At 42.7% G+C, this 20,506-nt stretch overlaps 1 protein-coding gene across 5 annotated transcripts in view; it reads right to left on the bottom strand.

Moving 5' to 3' along the window:
* NSD1 (nuclear receptor binding SET domain protein 1) overlaps positions 1–20,506 on the bottom strand; it is a 97,529-nt gene that overhangs the window by 50,650 nt on the left and 26,373 nt on the right. For all 5 annotated transcript variants that reach the window (XM_075856560.1, XM_075856563.1, XM_075856564.1 and 2 more), the window contains exon 5: positions 17,165–19,271. In XM_075856560.1, the coding sequence (XP_075712675.1) occupies positions 17,165–19,271 (2,107 nt within the window). The remainder of the gene's footprint in view (positions 1–17,164; positions 19,272–20,506) is intronic.

The following is a 20,506-nucleotide window of genomic DNA, read 5'->3' as shown; positions in this document are numbered from 1 at the left end:
TATTTCTTGTGAAAATAAGAATTTTTGAGCTAAAACGACATATTATTGGAAAAAAAATAAATATATTTTTTTAATTCCCAGCCCAATTCAAATAAGTTCTGTGAAGAAACTATGGGGTCTAAATGGTCACATTACCCATAAATCAATTCCTTGAGGGGTGTAGTTTCCAAAATGGGGTCACTTCTGGTGGGTTTCCATTGCTTTGATACCTCTGAGGCTCTGCAAATGCGACATGGCACCCGAAAACCAAACCAGCAAAATCTGCACTCCAAAGAACACAGCGCTCCTTCCCTTCTGAGACCTCCCATGGGCCCACGGCAGTTTATCACCACAAATGGGGTATTGCCGCACTCAGGAGAAATTGGGCAACAAAATGGGGTATTTTGTTCCCTGCAAAAATAAGAAATTTTGATCACAAATGAAATTTTATTGGAAAAAATGTCATTTTTTTCATTTCACAGCCCTATCCAAATACGTGCTGTGAAAAAACTGTGCGGTCAAAATGGTAACAACCATAAATGAATTCCTTGAGGGGTGTAGTTTCCAAAATGGGGTCACTATTGGGGGATTCCTACTGTTTTGGCACCTCAACACCTCTTCAAACCTGGCATGCTGCCTAAAATATATTCTAATAAAAAAGAGGCCTCAAAATGCACTAGGTGCTTCTTTGCTTCTAGGGCTTGTGTTTTATTCCACGAGCGCACTAGAGCCACATGTGGGACCTTTCTAAAAACTGCAGAATCTGGACAATACATATTTAGTAGTGTTTCTCTGGTAAAACCTTCTGTACAGAAAAAAAAATTAACAACATTTAAATTCAGCAAGAAAAATGAAATTTGCAAATTTCACCTCCACTTTGCTTTAATTCCTGTGAAATGCCTGAAGGGTTAAAAAACTGTCTAAATGCTGTTTTGAATACTTTGAGGGGTCTAGTTTTTAAAATGGGGTGTTTTATCAGGGTTTCTAATACATAGGCCCCTTAAAGCCACTTCAGAACTGAAGAGGTACCTTAAAAAAAAGGCTTTTGAAATATTCTTAAAAATATGAGAAATTGCGGTTTATGTTCTAAGCCTTGTAACGTCCAAGAAAAATAAAAGAATGTTCAAAAAATGATGCCAATCTAAAGTAGACATATGGGAAATGTGAACTAGTAACTATTTTGGTATAACCATCTGTTTTACAAGCAGATGCATTTAAATTCTGAAAAATGCTATTTTTTCAAAATTTTCGCTAAATGTTGCAATTTTTCACCAATAAACACTGAATATATCGACCAAATTTTACCACGAACATGAAGCCCAATGTGTCACGAGAAAACAATCTCAGAATCGCTTGGATAGGTTTAAGCATTCCGACGTTATTACCACAAAGTGAAATATGTCAGATTTGAAAAATGGGCTCTGAGCCTTAAGGCCAAAACTAGGCTGCGTCCTTAAGGGGTTAATCTCCCATGTGTAGCATACATGGGTACATTGTAAGTCCCTATAACGCAGCAAGAACAATGGGGCAGATTTACGAATACTGGCTACGTTTTAGAGAGTGACAAGGCAGTCAGAAAATGAATTAAATTTATGAAAGCGGTGCATGCTGAATCATACAATTAGTGCATCATGCTAGACACTTTTCTCTTCCTTAGGCCACATTCACACGAGCGTCTGATTTACGTGCGTAAAAGACGCAGCATCTTTCTTGCTTTTCATGTCCGTGTGCCATCAGTGTGTGTAAGCACTTTTTATAATTAAAGTGTAGCTAAACGTTTGGGAAACTTCTGACATGTCATAGTGACGCGTGAGAAGTTTGGATTGGTGGGAGTCCGAGCACTGAGACCCCCACCAATCGCTAGAACGAAACAGCTGAAGCGTTCGTGTGAGCCCTCATTTGCTTCGTGCCTGTTCGACTTTTTCCGGAAATAAATGTATCGTGTACGGACTCAATAGAAAGTGTATGAGCTCGTACTCCGATACATCGGCTTTCCGGGTGTCCGTATTTTTCACCACCCATAGATTTCAATGGGCGACAAGGTGCGCAAAAACACACCAATATAGGACATGCAGCGAGTTTCACGCAACGGACACTTGCTGCGCGATGTCTGAATAGCACCATTGAAGTGAATGGGTCTATGTGCTGTCCTTTATTTCAATGGACAGCAAACGGGCAAGGATTAACCTCTTAACCTTGAAGGATGGATATATCCGTCCTCTGCAGCTTCTAGTTCGGGCGGGACGACGGATATATCCGTCCTCTGACGCGTTGGCACTGCCAGTGTACCCACGCGATCAGCGGCAGGAGCACGGCTGTTATACACAGCCTGGCTCCTGCTCCAATTGCCGGAATTGAAGCGCGCTCCGATTCCGGCAGTTTAACCCATTAAATGCCGCTGTCAATAGCGACATCTAATGTGATTGACAGAAGGAGGGAGCTCCCTCTGTCACCCCATCAGCGCCCCCGTGAAGAAATCGCATGTCGCCGTCGGGTTTCCATGGCAGCCGGGGGCCTAACAAAGGAGTCATAGCCTAATAGATTGCCTGTCAGCTTTACACTGACAGGCAATAATGCTTTGATATACTAAGTATACCAAAGCATTATATATGCGATCTGCTGATCGCATAGTGAAATCCCCTAATGGGACTAAAAAAAAAAAAAAAAAAAAAAAAAAAAAAAAAATTTAAAAAAGCAGTTAAATAAAAAGTTTGTGGAAAAAAAGTGGTTTTATTTAGTAAGTGTCAAAACAAATAACACATACACATATATGGTATCCCCGCGATCGTAACAAATTGAACAATAAAATGAACACCGTAATTAAACCGCCCGATGAACGGCGTTCAAAAAAAAACATGCCCCCCATAAAAAATTAAATAGAAGTTAATCTATAAGTCCTATGTACCCCAAAATAGTACTAATGAAAACTACACCTTGGCCCCCAAAAATCAAGCCCACATACGGCCACATCGACGGAAAAATAAAAAAGTTACGGCTCTTGGAATGTGGCGATGCAAAAACAAGTCATTTTTTTCTAAAAAAAAGTGTTTTTATTGTGCAAACGTAGGAAAACATATAAAACCTTTACATATTTGGTAGCCCCGTAGTCGTGCCGACCCATAGAATAAAGTTAAGATGTTATTTACGCTGCATAGTAAACGGCGTAAATTTATAATGTGAAAATCAATGCTGGAATAGCTGCTTTTTTTCAATTCTCTCCTGAAATAAAGTTAATAAAAGTTAATCGATATATTATAAGCATTTAAAAATGGTACAATTACAAAATACAACTCGTCCCGCAAAAAACAAGCCCCTATACGGCTATGTCGACGGAATAAAAAAAAAAAAAGCTACGACTCCTTGGTCATTAACGTGCAAAATGGCCTGGTCATTAAGGGGTTAAGCTCGCATGAATGCGCCCTTACACCACCTAGTAGGTGGCTTAGTTGACACATTTTTCCGCCAAAATTTGGCATATTTTTTGGCACAGTGTCACATTTTAAAGCACTTCCTTCTCGCCAGATTATGGCCTTATCCAGCTAAACCACACACCCTTGTCGAGCGTGACGAAAAGTGCGTCTAAAGCAGTTAATAAACGTGGCTCATATCATGTACGCCTGGCGGATGCTCTCATTTTTCTAATAGTAAATCTGCCCCAATGTCTCCATTTCAGTTTCAAATGACCGCTCTGTTCAGAAGTTACAGACAAGCGAAGATTTCAGTTTGCTGTAAGAGCATTTTCACACTGCATATTTTCAGTTGTATTTCGGGGTGTGAAATGTCCTTACTACACTCCAAAATATACTTGAAATACGCCTGCATAGAGCTTCCCGCTGAAGCAAACAAAACACTTTGTAAACAAAAGTGACATGTCACATTTTACCAGCCGATTTTTGTCCCTTTTTTCCCAATGACACTTCAAAAAACGATTTGAATATCCGCTTAGAAAAAGCTTGCAAAAATAAAAAACGCTGTGAAAATAAGCTCCAAAAACGCCTGGATGTCAGAGCCTGTTTTCTCTTTAAGGGGGAGTTCACACTGAGTTTTTTGACGAGTTTGACGTGGAAACCGCAGAAAAAGCGCAAAAAAACAGCCGAAAATACCTCCCAGTGATTTCACTGGGAGGCGGAGGAGTTTTTTTTCCACCGAGCGGAAAACCCGGCTCACAGGAAAAAGAAGGGACATGCCCTATCTTCTGGCGTTTACGCCTCTGGCCTCCCGTTAGCCTCAGTGGGAGGCAGAGAAAGCGTATTTCGCTGTGATTGATGCCCGCGGTGCTCAACTGCCGCGGGTGAAAAACGCAGCAAAAAAATCGGCGTGCAGGCCGAGGAAAGTCGCTTTTTGATTTTCCTCCTGCAAAAAACGCAGTGTGAACCCAGCCTAAATCAACCTCGTATTTTTCAGCCTAAACATATGCTATGTGAACAAAGCCTTACAATACAGGGTTGGGCTCTCAAAGTGACAGACCAATCAAGTGTACATGAGCACGCTGTGCCATCAGTGATCAAAAGGTCCATTCACATGTTGCAGTTAAAGGTACGGCATGCGTTTTTACTGCGCTTTGGTGCATTTTTCTATGCTGTTCCGCAACAACAAAAAAAGCACCAAATCGCGCTAAAAATGCATGCAGTTATTGGATGCAGTTCTAACCGCACCTCAACCACGACGTGTAATTGAACCCTAAAAGTTGCATAATAGTTACACCAAGTACATGTCAAGACAACACTTTCAACTGCATATCAAATTATCCAAAGATTAACCCTTTAACGACATGAGTGTTGTGGTTCTAAATGACCAAACACGAAGGCTACCTTCACACGACAGTGGAAAACGGTACTGCGACGGCCGTTTATGTAACGGCCGTCCGACGGCTGTTTTCAGAACAATAGAGTTCTATGGGTGTATTCACACGGCCATTTTTTTAACGGCCCGTGAAAACTGGGCCCCACGGCTCCCATAGAAGTCAATGGATCAGTTTTTACAGGCCGTTTTTCAAGGATCAATCCCTGTAACGGCTGGTAAATACTGATCCTGGTCGAGGATTCCCCGCACACAGCGCTACTTTGAGCGCTGAGAAGCCCTTGACATCACTGTCCATCTCTGGCAGGGGACAACTGTCTCCCTCTGAGCCCCCTGTAAATAGCGCCGCTGTAGCTACTTGAAGGAGCGGAATCCCCGACCGACGCTCTGGCCAGGGGATTCCGCTAATGGAGAAACTTCTGGCGTTGCGGTCCATATATGGACAGTGATGTCAGTGGCTACCTCTGGAATCCCCTGCCAGTGCGGAAACCCCGACCGATGCTCTGGTCAGGGGTTTCCGCTACTAGAGAAGCCCCTGGTGTCACTGTCCATATATGGACAGAGACATCAGGGGCTCCCTCTAGGTGTTAAATCCCCAGCCAGGGGAGGTGCCATTTATGGGTGGGGTGCTATCAACATAGGGGGGTGCTATCTACATGGGGGAGGTGTCATTTACGGTGGGTGCTTTCTACAATGGGAGGTGCTATGTACAAAGGGGGGTTGGCGCTATCTACAGGGGTGTGGCGCTATCTACATGGGCACTGTGGCACTATATGGGGTGTAACTATCTACAGGGGACACTGTTGTGCTATCTACATGGGCACTGTGGAACTATCTACATGGGAACTGTGGTGTTTTCAGGGGGTTTGGACAATAAAACCAAAATTAAATCTATCGGTTTTTTAATGCCCATGAAAAACGGATGGCAAACAGCCATTAAAGGCGGACTGGAAATGGATGAAAATTTGGAGAAATACGGATGCAAAACGGCCATGAAAAACTGACAGTTGATCAGTCTTTAATGGCCATTTGTTTTCCCACTGTCGTGTGAGTGTAGCCTTAAGCAATTTTGCGCACATGGTGGTTTAATGTCCTTTACTTTTTTTTGTTTTGTTAAGGAAGCAAAATGTTTGCTTTACTTTTACTATAATTATATGTATAGAATCGTGTGAACAGGGCATGTGCGTGTAACTCTACTATCTTCTTTTTAGAGTCCTGACACTCAAACTGCTCCTGTTAGACCCATTAGTGACCGCCCCAGAGTGTTTTTACGGTGGCCACTAATGGCCTTTTTCCGATGCATAGGCCTATATTAGGCGCTGCGTCGGAATAAATAGAGCAGGCAGCCGTTAAAGCTCCCTGCTCTCAGCTACCAGAGGTAGCGGAGGCATCCCTGCTCGAACGGGTGAGATCGATATCAGTATCGATCTTAACACGTTTAACCCCTCAGATGCGGCGCTCAATAGCAAGCGCCGCATCGGAGTTGTTTTGAAGAGAGGGAGGGAGCTCCTTCTCATCCCGACACATGGCGATAAGATCGCCGAGTGTCTGTGTCTCCGAATGGCAGCCGGGGGCCTAATAAAGGCCACCAGGTCTGCCTGTAGTAAACGCCTGCTAGGTTATGCCTCTGGCATGACCTAGCAGATGCCTGTCCGTTTTACATGGACAGGCATAATACACTGCAATACAGAAGTATTGCAGTGTTTTATAAATGCTATCGGATAATCACATAGTGAAGTCCCCTAGTGGGACTAGTAAATAAAAAATTTAATACAAAGTGAAAAAAATAAACATGAAAACCCACTTTTTCCCCTTCCAAACTGCTTTATTATTAAAAAAACAAAATAAAGTAAAAAAGTTACACATATTTGGTATCGCCGCGTCTGTAACGACCCAAACTATAAACTTATTACATCATTTAACCCGCACGGTGAACATCGGAAAAAATAAAATAAAAAAAACATGCAAAAATTGCTGTTTTCTTTGACTCCAGCCTTAAAAAAAATTTTGATAAAAAAGTGATCAAAAACTCGCATCTACAAAAAAATCTCGCAAAAAACAAGACCTTATACAGCTATGCAGACGCAAAAATAAAGAAATTATAGCTCTTTGAATGAGACGATGGAAAAACTTAAAAAATGGCTTGGTCATTAAGGTCTAAAATAGGCTGGTCATTAAGAGGTATTCTCATAATCAATATTTATTACCTTTCCACAGGATAGGTGATAAATCTGATCAGTGGGGTCCGACCGATGGGAGCCCCACCATGGTTTTCCGTCGAACCTTTCCGTCAGTGGATCCCATAAACGGAATCCAAACTGAAACAAACGGAAAACATAGGTTTCCGTTTGCATCCCCATTGATTTCAATGGTGACGGATACGATGCAAAAGGATTCCGCTCGTCAGCGTTGACGGAATGAATGGCGCAGTAGACTACGGTATTAATTCCGTCAAAATGACGGAACCCTTTAACGGTTACAAATTGAAACCATTTGCACCAGATCCGTCACCATTGATATCAATGGTGATGAAAACGGAAACCTATGGTTTCCGTTTCTATTCCGCTCATGGGTTCCCCTGACGGAAAGGTCCGACGGAACGCATGAACTGAGTCCCAACGCAGATGTGAACGAAGCCTTACAAGTTTAGGATAAATGTTTTTTATTTTGTAATGCATTTTATTTTCTTGCAGCAAGCAAAGTTTGAAGAGGCTCATAGGGTGTCCCCCAAAAATTACCCCATTTTGAAAGTGACACCCCTTCATGTAGTCATCTAGGGGTGTAATGAGTATTGTCTTTCCATAGATTATAGCAGAAAATAATGAAGAAGGTGACAAGTGTGTAATTTTAGAGAGGATTTTTTGTACAATGCACATCAAGTTTCGTACCCCAAAATGGTTATCGGTTTCTCTTATTTTCAGAAATATCCCATTGTGGCCTTAATCTTTTGCCTGTACACACAAACGGTCCGAAAGGAAAGTAGTAACAATAGATTTTTAGAACATACATTTTTCTTGAAAATGTTTTAGGCGCCATTTCACACCTGTAGAGATAATGAGCTGCCAGAACGATAAAATACCCTACAATTAATGACTCCATTTTTAAAACTACACCCCCCCCAATGTATGTTTGTATGGGTATAGTGGGCATAGGTGGGTATAGGTTTTTAGAGCAGGAAATTGGCGATTAGGTGTAAAAAATATAGATACTGTATGTATTAATTATTCCACAAATAGTTCATATTTAGGAAATGTTTTGATATGCAGTGCATGAAGCCGGTGAAGCACACCTTAAAGGGATTATCGGAGTTCTAAAAATCGATGGCCTATAGTTATAATAGGCCATCATTTTTTAAAACAGTGAGAGCCCGACTGTCGGCACCCCACTGGTCAGCTGTTTAAAGGGGTATGGTGTTTGTACGAGCGCCACAGCCTCTTCATGGGACAGTGGTGCAATACCTTGTACGGCACTACAAATATAATGGCGCATTTAAATATGAACCAGAGGAACCACGTAAACAATGAAGAGGCTGTGGAGCTCGTATGAGCAACTCGGCCCCTTTAACCCCTTCAGGACTGAGTGTTTTGGCCTTGAGGACGAAGCCGATTTTTTCAAATCTGTGTTACCTTATGTAGTAACAACTTAGGAATGCTTTTACCTATCCAAGTAATTCTGGGATTGTTTTCTCGTGACATATTGTACTTTATGTTAGTAAAAAAATTTGGACGATAAATTAGATATTTGTGTGTGAAAAACTATAATTAGCATTCTTTTTTTTTTTAAATTAAATATATCTACTTGTAAGACAGACAGTAATACCACACAAAATAGTTACCATTTCATATATCCCATGTGTGTACTTTATGTTTGCATCATTTTTTGAACACTTATTTTTCCAGGACGATACAAGGCTTAGAACTTAGAACTAGAGCAATTTCTCTTATTTTCAAGAAAATTTCAAAAGGATATTTTTTCATGGACCAGTTCAGTTCTGAAGTGGCTTTGAGGTCCTTATATATTAGAAAGTCCCCATAAATCACCCCATTTTGAAAACTGCACCCCTCAAAGTATCCAAAACAGCATTCAGAAAGTTTATTAACCCTTTAGGCATTTCTCAGGAATTAAAGCAAAATTGAGGTGAAATTTACAAAATTCTTTTTTTTTTTTTTTTGCCAAAAATCATTTGTAATACAATTTTTTCTGTAACACAGAAGGTTTTACCAGAGAAACGCAACTCCATATGTATTGCCCATATTGTGCAGTTTTTAGAAATATCCCACATGTGGCTCTAGTGTGATAATTGACTGAAACACCGGCCTCCGAAGCAAAGGAGCACCTAGTGGATTTTGGGGCCTCCTTTTTTAAAATACATTTTAGGCACCATGTCAGATTTGAAGAGGTCTTGTGCCGCCAAAACAGTTAAAAAAAAAAAGTGACCCCATTTTGAAAACTACAGCCCTCAATGAATTTATCTAGGGGTATATAGTTAGCGTTTTGAGCCCACAGTTTTTTTTCTAAATGTATTTGAAATAGGCCCCATGTACACGAACGTATATTTTTCCTCCCGTAAATACTGGAGTAAATACGGGTCCTTTGTCACACGTATTCGACCCGTATTTACGGACTCGTTTTCTCTGCGCTAATCGGCAACCCCTTCTCTCTATCAGTGATGGATAGAGAGAGAGAGAAGGGGCAGCCCTTTCAGGCAGAGTTTCCACAGCGATTGAAAGTTAAAGAAGTTCATACGTACCCCGGCCGTTGTCTTGGTGACGCGTCCCTCTTCGGACAGCCGGTCCGACCTCCCTGGATGACGCGGCAGTCCATGTGACCGCTGCAGCCTGCGATTGGCAGCAGCGGTTACATGGGATGAAACGTCATCCCGGGAGGCCGGACTGGAGAAAGAAGCAGGGAGTTCTGGGTAAGTTAACTTTTAATACTATTAACTCCAGCGGTAATCACTGTCCCGGGTGCTGAAAGCGTTACTGCCGATCAGTTAACTCTTTCTGCACCCTGGCCAGTGACTATCCCGACATCGCCTAGCAACGCTCCCGTAATTACGGGTGCACACACGTCGTCACCCGTAATTACGGGAGCCCCATAGACTTCTATGGGCCTGCCCGTGCCGTAATTACGGCCTGAAATAGGACATGTTCGATATTTTTCAAACGGCCCGGGCACCTTTTTGTAAGCAAACGGCAAGGTACCCATGGCCAATACAAGTCTATGGGCCCGTAATTACTTGCTTTTTATTTTAGGGCTTATTTCTTGTATTTTGGGGTTCGTTTTTACGGCTTTCATCGTGCAGTAAAAACGACAACTTAATTTTTTTCCTGAGACTTAATACAATTAAGGTGATACCAAATTTATAGTTTTTTTTATATTTTACTACTTTTACAAAGTAAAAACTATCTGTTAAAAAAACAAAAACTTTTTGTTTTACCATATTCCGAGAGGCATAACTTGATTTATTTTTTTGTCGATTGAGAGGTGTGAGGGCTTATTTTTTGCAGGGCAAGCTGTAGTTTTTATTGGTACGCAAAACTTTGAGCACTTTTTATTAACATTTTTTTTTTTAGAGCTAAGGTGACAAAAAAAGTGATTTTGGCGTTTTAAATACTTTATTATTTACGGCGTCCTCCGTACGAGTTAAATAATGGTATATTGTAATAGTTTGAACTTTTAAGGACGCAGCGATACTAATTTTGGGTATTTTTTTTATTTTTTACATTACTTTTGCGAAAAAATGGGAATAGGGTTTTCTTTTTCACTGATAACTTTATTTTATTTTTTACACATTTTTCTAGTCCCCCTAGGGGACTTGAACCATCGATCATTAGATCGCTTGTACAATACACTGCAATACTAATGCATTGCAGTATATTGTCATTTTTATAGGCTCCTGTAACAGCGCGATCACTGTTCCTGTCAGTTAGTACTGTGTGTCAGCTGTAATACACAGCTGACATCCGTAGCGTATGGCACAGTCTCAGCGCGCGAGCCCGCTCCATACATCACCCCCCACACCACGACATGTTATTAAGTCGTGGCGCACGAAGGGGTTAATGTGCATCGGGTGCGGTGTGGATTGAAAATTTAAATTTTCCACTCAGATGCCATTTTAGTGCACAATATGTTGTGCCCAGTTTGTGCCACTGAAGACAAAAATACCTCATAAAATATTAATCGGATTCTCCCGGGTATGGCGATGCCAGATCTGTGGATGTAAACTGCTGTTTGGGCATGCTGTAGGGCTCATAAGAGGGAGCGCCATTTGGCTTTTGGAGCGCAGATTTTGTTTGGTAGTAGTTCCGTGTGGGGTTTTACTTGTATTTCAGTTTATAATGTGGGGGGCATATGTAATCTGTGGGGAGTGCATCAGGGCATAATAAGAGGGTATAATAATGGGGTAAATAAATTATAATCCGCAGATGTGGCCAGTGTCGCACTGATAAATGGTGCCCAATCTTATCCGCTTTAAGAGCACTCTGCATATTTTGCATCGCTATATTCTGAGACACAGAATTTTCCATTTTTTTCCTCCACCAGAGCGGTGTGAGGGCTTATTTGTTGCGGGACAATCCAAAGTTTTCATTGGTACAACTTAGGGGTACATGCGATTTTTTTTTTATCCCCTTTTATTCCATTTTTTGGCAAGCAAGGTGACCAAAAACCATAAATTCCGACAATATTTTTTTATTCTTAATTTTTGTACGGCATTCACCCTGGACTATAAATTACATTTAACTTTTTCTGCGGGTCGGTACGATTACAGCGATCGCATATGTATATATATGTATATAGTTTTTTTTACGTTTTGCAGTGTTTGCGCAATAAAAATCATTTTTTTTTTATAAAATAAGGAATTTTTTGTGTCACCATATTCTGAGCGCCATAACTTTTTTTATTTTTCAGTCAAAAAAGCTGTGTAAGGCCCCATGCACACGAACGTGTTTTTGCGGCCGCAATTCTCCCGAAAATCCACGGGAGAATTACGGCCCCATTCTTTTCTATGGGGCCATGCACACGACCGTAGTTTTTACGGTCCGTGCATGGCCCGGGAACCCGCACCACAGAAAGAACGGGTATGTCCTATTACGGACATCTTCTGCGGTCCGGGCTCATTGAAAACAATGACGGCAGCCATGTGCATGTCGTACGATTTGTGGGCGGCTCGTGGCTGACAATCCGCAGCCGGCCGACACGAAAATCACGGCCGTGCACACGGCTACGGTCGTGTGAATGAGGCCTAAGACCCCATGCACACGAACGTAAAAACACCCGTAATTACAGGCCCATAGACTTCTATTGGCCACGGGTACCTCCCGGTATGCTTACAGGTAGGTGCCCGTGCCGTTGAAAAATATAGAACATGTCCTATTTCAGGCCTTAATTACGGCACGGGCAGGCTCATAGAAGTCTATGGGGCTCCCGTAATTACGGGTGACTACGTGTGTGCACCTGTAATTACGGGAGCGTTGCTAGGCGACGTCAGGGGATAGTCACTGTCCAGGGTGCTGAAAAAGTTAAACGATCGGCAGTAAGGGTATGTGAACACACACTAATTACGTCCGTAATTGATGGACGTATTTCGGCCGCAAGTACCGGACCGAACACAGTGCAGGGAGCCGGGCTCCTAGCATCATACTTATGTACGATGCTAGGAGTCCCTGCCTGCTGCAGGACAACTGTCCCGTACTGAAAACATGATTACAGTACGGGACAGTTGTCCGGCAGCGAGGCAGGGACTCCTAGCATAGTACATAACTATGATGCTAGGAGCCCGGCTCCCTGCACTGTGTTCGGTCCGGTACTTGCGGCCGAAATACGTCCGTCAATTACGGACGTAATTAGTGTGTGTGCACATTCCCTAACTGTTTCAGCACCCTGGACAGTGACTTGCGATCACAATATAGATCAACGTGTAAAAAAAAATAGAAGTTCATACTTACCCAGAACTCCCTGCTTCTTCCTCCAGTCCGGCCTCCCGGGATGACGTTTCAGCCCATGTGACCGCTGCAGCCAATCACAGGCTGCAGCGGTCACATGGACTGCTGCGTCATCCAGGGAGGTCGGGCTGGATGTCGAAAGAGGGACGCGTCACCAAGACAACGGCCGGGTAAGTATGAATTTCTTTTACTTTTACTATGGAAAGGGCTGCCCCTTCTCTCTATCCTGCACTGATAGAGGGAAGGGGCTGCCGATTACTGCAGTGCAATTTTGCAGCGAAAACGTGCCCGTAAATACGGGTGCAATACGGGTCGAATACGTGTGACCAAGGACCCGTATTTACGGTAGGAAAAAAATACGTTTGTGTGCATGAGGCCTAAGGGCTTGTTTTTTGCGGGACAGGTTGTAGTTTTAATTGGTACATGAGACTTTTTGATCACTTTTTATTGTATATTTTTGGAGGGGAGGTGACCAAAAAAAATAGTAATTCTGGCATGGTTTTATACTTATTTTTTTTGCGGTGTTCACTGTGCGGGAAAAATAACAGTTTCATAGTTGGGGTCGTTATGAACGCGGTGATACCAAATATGTGTAGTTTTTTTAACGTGTTCATTTTTTCCTAGAATAAAAGACTTATTATAGGAAAAAAAAAGCATTTTTTTTATTTATGTAACTTATAACTTTTATTGTTACAATTTTAAAAAACATTTTCTCTTTTTTTTTTTTACTTGTCCCACTAGGGGACATTCAGACTTGCAACTCTGATCGCTGCTAGAATACACTACACACGTAGTGTAATGTGTTCTAACTGTCATTGTGACATGACAGTCACTGACAGGAAGCCTATGAGGACCAGCCATTGTCTGGCGTCTGGTTGCCATGGGTACCATCGACAGCCCCAGTGATTTCATGTGGGGGCTGGCGATCTGCGCTAAACTCCTTAAATGTGGCAATCGCAATCGAACGCCGCATCTGACGGGTTAACTGCCAAAATCAGCGGCGATGGTCCGCTGATCGGCAACAGGGGATGCAGGGCAGACACCCTGCACAGTTAACCGCCGCTGCTATAATTAGGAGCAGGGCTGGGCAATTAATAGAATTAGTTTAATTCGCCCTCAAGGCCTCTGACTATTCTGTTTAACAGAATTGTTGAATCTATTCTCTAGTGGCACCGTGCTGCAGGACGACGCTCCGGCCCTCCGCCTGCCTGTCCCCCCCCCCCTTCTGAGTGGCTGCGTTCTGTCCCTGATTCCCCACGGAAATGCTGTTCTGTACTAGCACTGGGTATCATTTCAGCAGAATCAGTTGAAGAGAAGCTTTCAAGAAAAATGTAAATTTCGGATGCTGTATCAGTCCCTGAGCATAGCATCTCATATGCTTCCTCAACACTATTTTCTGGCAGCCATAATTAGTCTAAAACCACAAAAAAAGAATAGTAAAAAAGTTTATATATTTTTTTCCCGACAGAGAACACGAATAACAAACTTTTTATATATATTTTTCTTTATCAAACAAACCCTACGTCTAACAAACTCCGAAAACAAGCCCTCAATATCCCTAAGGCCCCCTGCACACAGCCATGCCCGTAATCACGGAGGGTGATTACGGGCACGGCCGGCCGCGAACAATCATTTGCGGGCCGTGATCCCATTATAAAAGTATGTAAGCACAGTCCATAAATTAAAAAAATTGGACTTCCTATTTTTTGTGGTCACTTTTACGGCCTGAACAACTTCCCGTATATATACGGGAAGGTGTGGGCAATAGAAATGAATGGGTCCATACTTTGATCCGCAATTACGGTCCGTAATTGCAGATCAAAATTATGGCTGTGTGTATGGGTCCTAATAGCGAAACCTTTAAAGAAAAAAAAAAAAAGAAAAAATACTTTATGTAAGTCTGCCTGACGAAGTACCCGGCCCAGCTTTGAAACGCATTACATGTTACGATATTAATAGAAGGTTAACATTTGCAGGACTCCAGTAGAGCAGACTTAATACCACAAAGGGAACAGCACCTTTGTAAAGGGTCATTTTTATACTAGTGGATCTCAGCATTGGATAAGCACAGTCTTCCGCTCTCCGGTTACTGTCAGTGATGAGAAAACCGTGTGAACGCACGACAAAGGAGGAGAGCGTGTGTGCACACACGCGGCAGAGAGATCATACAGTAGAAGCCGCTGACACTGTCCGCAGCTAATTGGACAGTGTGCGAGCTCCGGCTGTCACGCCCCCTGCCTGTCCATATATAGAGAAGCCCCTTTGACAGTACAGGGGCTAATTTACATATCAGGCGCCAATTATAACAGCACCGATATCTCCAGAACAGCATGGACTACACAGATAATTAAAAGTGCCCCAAGGTCTGTGCAGCAGCACCTATAAGATGATGCACTCCGCTGCACTACAGTCTGGGGTAGTGAAAGGTTCACTTTAAAGAACATTTAAATAGTTCAGATTTTTACAAACACAGCGATACTAATGGTTTACTTCTTTATTGTTTACAGAATTGAGAAAGATGGGAAAAGTTATTGTTTTTTTTAACATTTTTATATTAATTTTTTAATATATATTTTTTACAATTGTATTAAAGAATGTTTTTTAATCCACCCGGGGGACTTTATCATGCAATCATTAAGTCACTCAGGCAATACTTATGTATTGCCTTTATCTGTGCTCTACTATTAAGCCTTGCCTCAAGGCTTAAAGAGGCTCGGTCACCAGATTTTGCAGCCCCTATCTGCTATTGCAGCAGATAGGCGCTGCAATGTAGATTACAGTAACGTTTTTATTTTTAAAAAACGAGCATTTTTGGCCAAGTTATGACCATTTTTGTAGTTATGCAAATGAGGCTTGCAAAAGTCCAAGTGGGTGTGTTTAAAAGTAAAAGTCCAAGTGGGCGTGTATTATGTGCGTACATCGGGGCGTTTTTAATACTTTTACTAGCTGGCCGTTCTGATGAGAAGTATCATCCACTTCTCTTCAGAACGCCCAGCTTCTGGCAGTGCAGACACAGCGTGTTCTCGAGAGATCACGCTGTGTCGTCACTCACAGGTCCTGCATCGTGTCAGACGAGCGAGGACACCGGCACCAGAGGCTACAGATGATTCTGCAGCAGCATCGGCGTTTGCAGGTAAGTAGCTACATCGACTTACCTGCTAACGCCGATGCTGCTGCAGAATCAACTGAAGCCTCTGGTGCCGATGTGTCCTCGCTCGTCTGACACGATGCAGGACCTGTGAGTGACGTCACAGATCTGCACTGCCAGAAGCTGGGCGTTCTGAAGAGAAGTGGATGATACTTCTCATCAGAACGGCCAGCTAGTAAAAGTATTAAAAACGCCCCGATGTACGCACATAATACACGCCCACTTGGACTTTTACTTTTAAACACACCCACTTGGACTTTTGCAAGCCTCATTTGCATAACTACAAAAATGGTCATAACTTGGCCAAAAATGCTCGTTTTTTAAAAATAAAAACGTTACTGTAATCTACATTGCAGCGCCTATCTGCTGCAATAGCAGATAGGGGCTGCAAAATCTGGTGACAGAGCCTCTTTAATAATAGATTTCAGAATGTAGGGGGGGGGGGGGAAATCGGGGGCCAGAGGGAACACCTTGCACTTTGTCTAACCGCTTAGATGCCGCGGTCACTATTGACTGAAGCATTGGAGGGGTTAAAAGGAAAGGATCAGCGTTCTCCTATCCCAGTTGTTGGAGGCAGGTCTCAGCTGTTTGAAACAGCTGGCACCGGTTGTGTTTAGTTGCTCAGCTTTTGAGCCATATTTTAATGGCATACATCAGACATTTGATGTCGCTAAGGGATTAAAAGGGAATCTGTTAGCAGTTGAAGCCCTCATAACGGCTGACCGTGCTATATACAGGATGGTGAGAGCAGCGTAACGATACCTGGGATGACAGTGACGCACGATGCATGGCTGAGAAATGTAAGTTTTGATGTCCCCGGCACTACGAACGCAAGTGCCACTCTCTGCACTGAGGGACTGCTCTAGCCGTCTCACGGTTGGACACTCTAGTCACGTCACTCAGGGCAGAGGGGAAGGGTGCTGGGGAGCGTTCAGTGAAGAGCTCCATGACCTACACAAAGAAGCTGCCTCCATGGCAATTGTGATCACGGTGCCATCAAAACACAGGCATAGTTACGCTGCTCTCCACATCCCATGTAATGCGGTCATCAGGGCTCGAAACTGATGAGATTCCCTTTAAGGAGTAGGTGAAATCCGCATCATGTCCTCAAACTAATTCCTCATGATTCACTGCGCCCGAACTGGGTTCTCTAGTACTCCGTTCACATGTTTTGCACTTTATTTTGATGCTGATTTTTGGTGCTAACACATACCATCTGTGAATGTTGTCTAAATATGGTTTGATAACTCACAAACGCATATAAGTACTTATTAGAATAAGTTTCCATTACCTTGTTTCGATGGCTCTGCTTGTGTTATTACCGCATCAGAAAACTCAGTTGCTGAAAATGTATTCGATTCCTGTGGCTTATCCTTGTTATGCTGGCTGGCAGTAGGGAGAATACAAGAGGTACTGTTTTGGCCCACTTGACTTTCTTGCTTGAACCTTTGCCAGCGTTTTTTTGGTGCAACACAATTCGATTCATCAGACTCATCCCATCCTAGGCACTCATTGCTCAGTTCGGACTCTGGTTCGACCTTGCATACAAGCGTTTCACTTGTATGGCTTTGGTGCGGCTGTGCTATACTTGCAGCAGGGGTTTCCATAGTTGACTGTGCAAAAGTGGCAACATTTTCTTTTGTTAGTGTATCTTTTATATTAGACGGCTTGCAATGGAAGGGAGAATCCAGCTCTGTCCCACCAGGTGTACTTTCAGCTAATGAGGGTTGTGCAAGATCTAAAAACAATTTGTCTTCACAAGGCGAGTGCGTTATTTTACCAGCATTTAGGTTTTCAGCTGCCTGGGCTCTTCTTTTCTGCAGAATGCATGGTTTTGTAAATCTTTTGTTTGAGAAAGGTACTTTAGAATTAAGGTTTACAGGGTCATCCGCACTACCTGTGGACAACAGTGGTGGTGGCGCACTAGACTGTCCTGCAGGAGAATCATTCATAACAAAACTGGCATTATCAGACTTATATTCAGACTTCACACCAGTCTGCTTACATACCACTATTGAGCGTTTTTCCGGAGACCGGTCTTGAGGGCTATGCAAGGAATCTGTATTCTGTCCGGTCATAATTTGCCGCTCCTTAGCTTTGGTATCATGCATATCTTTAATCATCATCAGCAGGGTACTGTATTCATAACCTGGCTCCATAGGTATTTTATTCTGCAGCGATGATTTAGAGTCCGCACTTTCACAATTGTCCTCTTTGCTTGCCCTGCTACATGGCTCTTTTAGTCCAGACAACAGATGCTTTCCTTTCCCCACCTGTAAAGAACCAGAAGATCTTCTATGCGAATCAATACCAACTGCCGGCACATTCAAATTCTTACAAGGAATAGGAGTAGGAGACGTACAGGTGGCTTTGGAGCCTACATTTTCGGGATACGATGATAGGTTTTCAAGTTCTAAACAAGATTTGTTATCAACTTTTAGAGGCGTATTTTCATCATTAGGTGAATGGAGACCTGTACTGGTAAAACTGCTACCCAAAACAAGACTTAGAGTGTTCGGAGAAGAATCAGATGCTGAAGATTCAAGTGAAGTACATGACAAATCCTCACCACTATGTACATCTGGACTGTCCAGTTTATCTGCCACTACAGGATGCTCTTTAGTAGGGGAATTATGGTCTTTGACGCAATCCAGAAAATCTTTCGATGTGGCAGGCTTCTTGTTAGCGTTTACCTGGCTAGATACAGAGGTATCCCGCACACGTTTCTTTTTTTTACCCATTCCTAAAGACAATTCCTCTTCTGAACTTACCCACTGCTTAGAATGAGGACTGATATCCGTTTGACATTTAAAGGTTTCTGCTGTAAAGGACACATTGTCACTCTGAGATTTTGTTTCCGCTAAACAAGGATCTTGCTCCACAAGACAGGCACTCTTCTTAAACAACTTCGAGGAAATGCTAGAGATCAAGTCACAACCAGTTGTACTGGAACTACCTTCCTGATTAAGGCTGTAGGTGTCTGTAAATCCTTGCCTGGCATTAATGTCCTTCTGGGATGGCGTGGTCGTAAAATTGGAATCCTCGATTTTGCTACACAAATAATCAGGAGACACTGGTTTTAGAGAGTTAACAACAGAGTCTTCATGCAACTGTATGGTCTTGGCAGCATTCTTATTTATAGGCTTAGGGCTAATGCCTTCTTTTTTCCGAACAGAGTTTATTTTAGTGCAAGGGGATGGGAGTAAGGTATGTAGAGAGGACTTTACAAAACCATTCAATCCACTGTTCATTGTGCCATTGAACTCCTTTCCGACATACTCCACTTGTTGATCTGCATGACCTCCAAGATGCACAAGCTCTCCATAATCAGTCTTGGAAAAGCAATCTACAGCGTGAGCAATACTTGACTGCCATAATGATAGGAGTTTTGATGGAATCTAAAAAAGTAAGAAACATCCATATTAAATTGGTATTTAAGTATTAAATGCGAAGAAGAAATGAATAAAGTTTATTTTTAGAGATAAATAAGGTTAATACAACAGTAAGGCCCCATGCACACGACAGCAAAAAAACTCCGTTTTCACTTTCATTGAACACGGACACCTTTCCGTAGCACTACGGAAGGGTGTCAGTGCCGTGGAAATGTTCCGGGAATTATGGAACATGTCCGTTCTTTCGCATTTTGCGGGCCGTGCTCCCATACTTTGTATGGGAGCACGGCCCGAAAATGCGGCTGTCAGTCAGCGGCCGGCCGTGCCCGCAGGCGCGGGCCGTGATTGCAGGCACGGTCGTGTGCATGGGGCCTAACAGGCAAAAATTTCATTGACCCTTCTCGGACATCAGTTCAGCGGTAACTCTGCCTTCATCAGAGAAGCTGAGTAATCAGACAAACTGGTAGCCACAAGGCATGGCAACCCTACTGAGAAGATTGTGGTTGTTTGGCAATGTATCCCTGACAACTAGACAGTCACATAACTCAAATGTTCAACCCAAGTATAGAGCAGCTCTATAGGTAGCTCTTTGCAGATCACATAGGAGATGGTGTTACCTCCTATGCCTCCAGTTGCGCTTAATTTTGCAATGGGAAATTAAAAAAACAACTTTGTATTTAACCCCTTAAAGGGAACCTGTCACCAGCATTTCACCTATTAAACCAGCAATACCTGGTGGTAGTGGGTGAAAAATCATTCCTATATAACCTATAATTGTCTTCTTAGTCGGCTCTGTAGCTTTAGTATTCAGTTTTTTAGCACCGTATGCTAATGAGCAGAAAAGAGTCAAATCTTCATTCCTCAAGTCTTTTCGAGTTTACCCCGCTTACTTACTTTTGATTGACAGCTCCTCGCCTTCCCCCAGCACACAAAATCCTGCTCTTGTGCATTGATCTCCTCTTCTGGTGTGTGTGCACAAAGGGACGCCGGATTATTACAATAAAAGGCGCAAAATGTTTGTCGACCGTTATTTACAGTCGGAGGAGGAGTTTCGGAGAGGGGATAATGGCAATGAACTTTTGATAGCAGTGGCCAGTGAGGGATAAGTAAAGCTCAATAGGTGAAATGCTGGTGACAGGTTCCCTTTAACCCCTTCCCGCCGCAGCCACTTTTGGACCTCATTTTTAAAATCTGACATGTGTCGTTTATGTGGTAATAACATCGGAATGCTTTTACCTATC

Source organism: Rhinoderma darwinii, chromosome 3 (genome assembly GCF_050947455.1).
Source record: "Rhinoderma darwinii isolate aRhiDar2 chromosome 3, aRhiDar2.hap1, whole genome shotgun sequence".
Taxonomy (NCBI): domain Eukaryota; kingdom Metazoa; phylum Chordata; class Amphibia; order Anura; family Rhinodermatidae; genus Rhinoderma; species Rhinoderma darwinii.
This window is presented reverse-complemented; position numbering and strand designations above follow the sequence as displayed.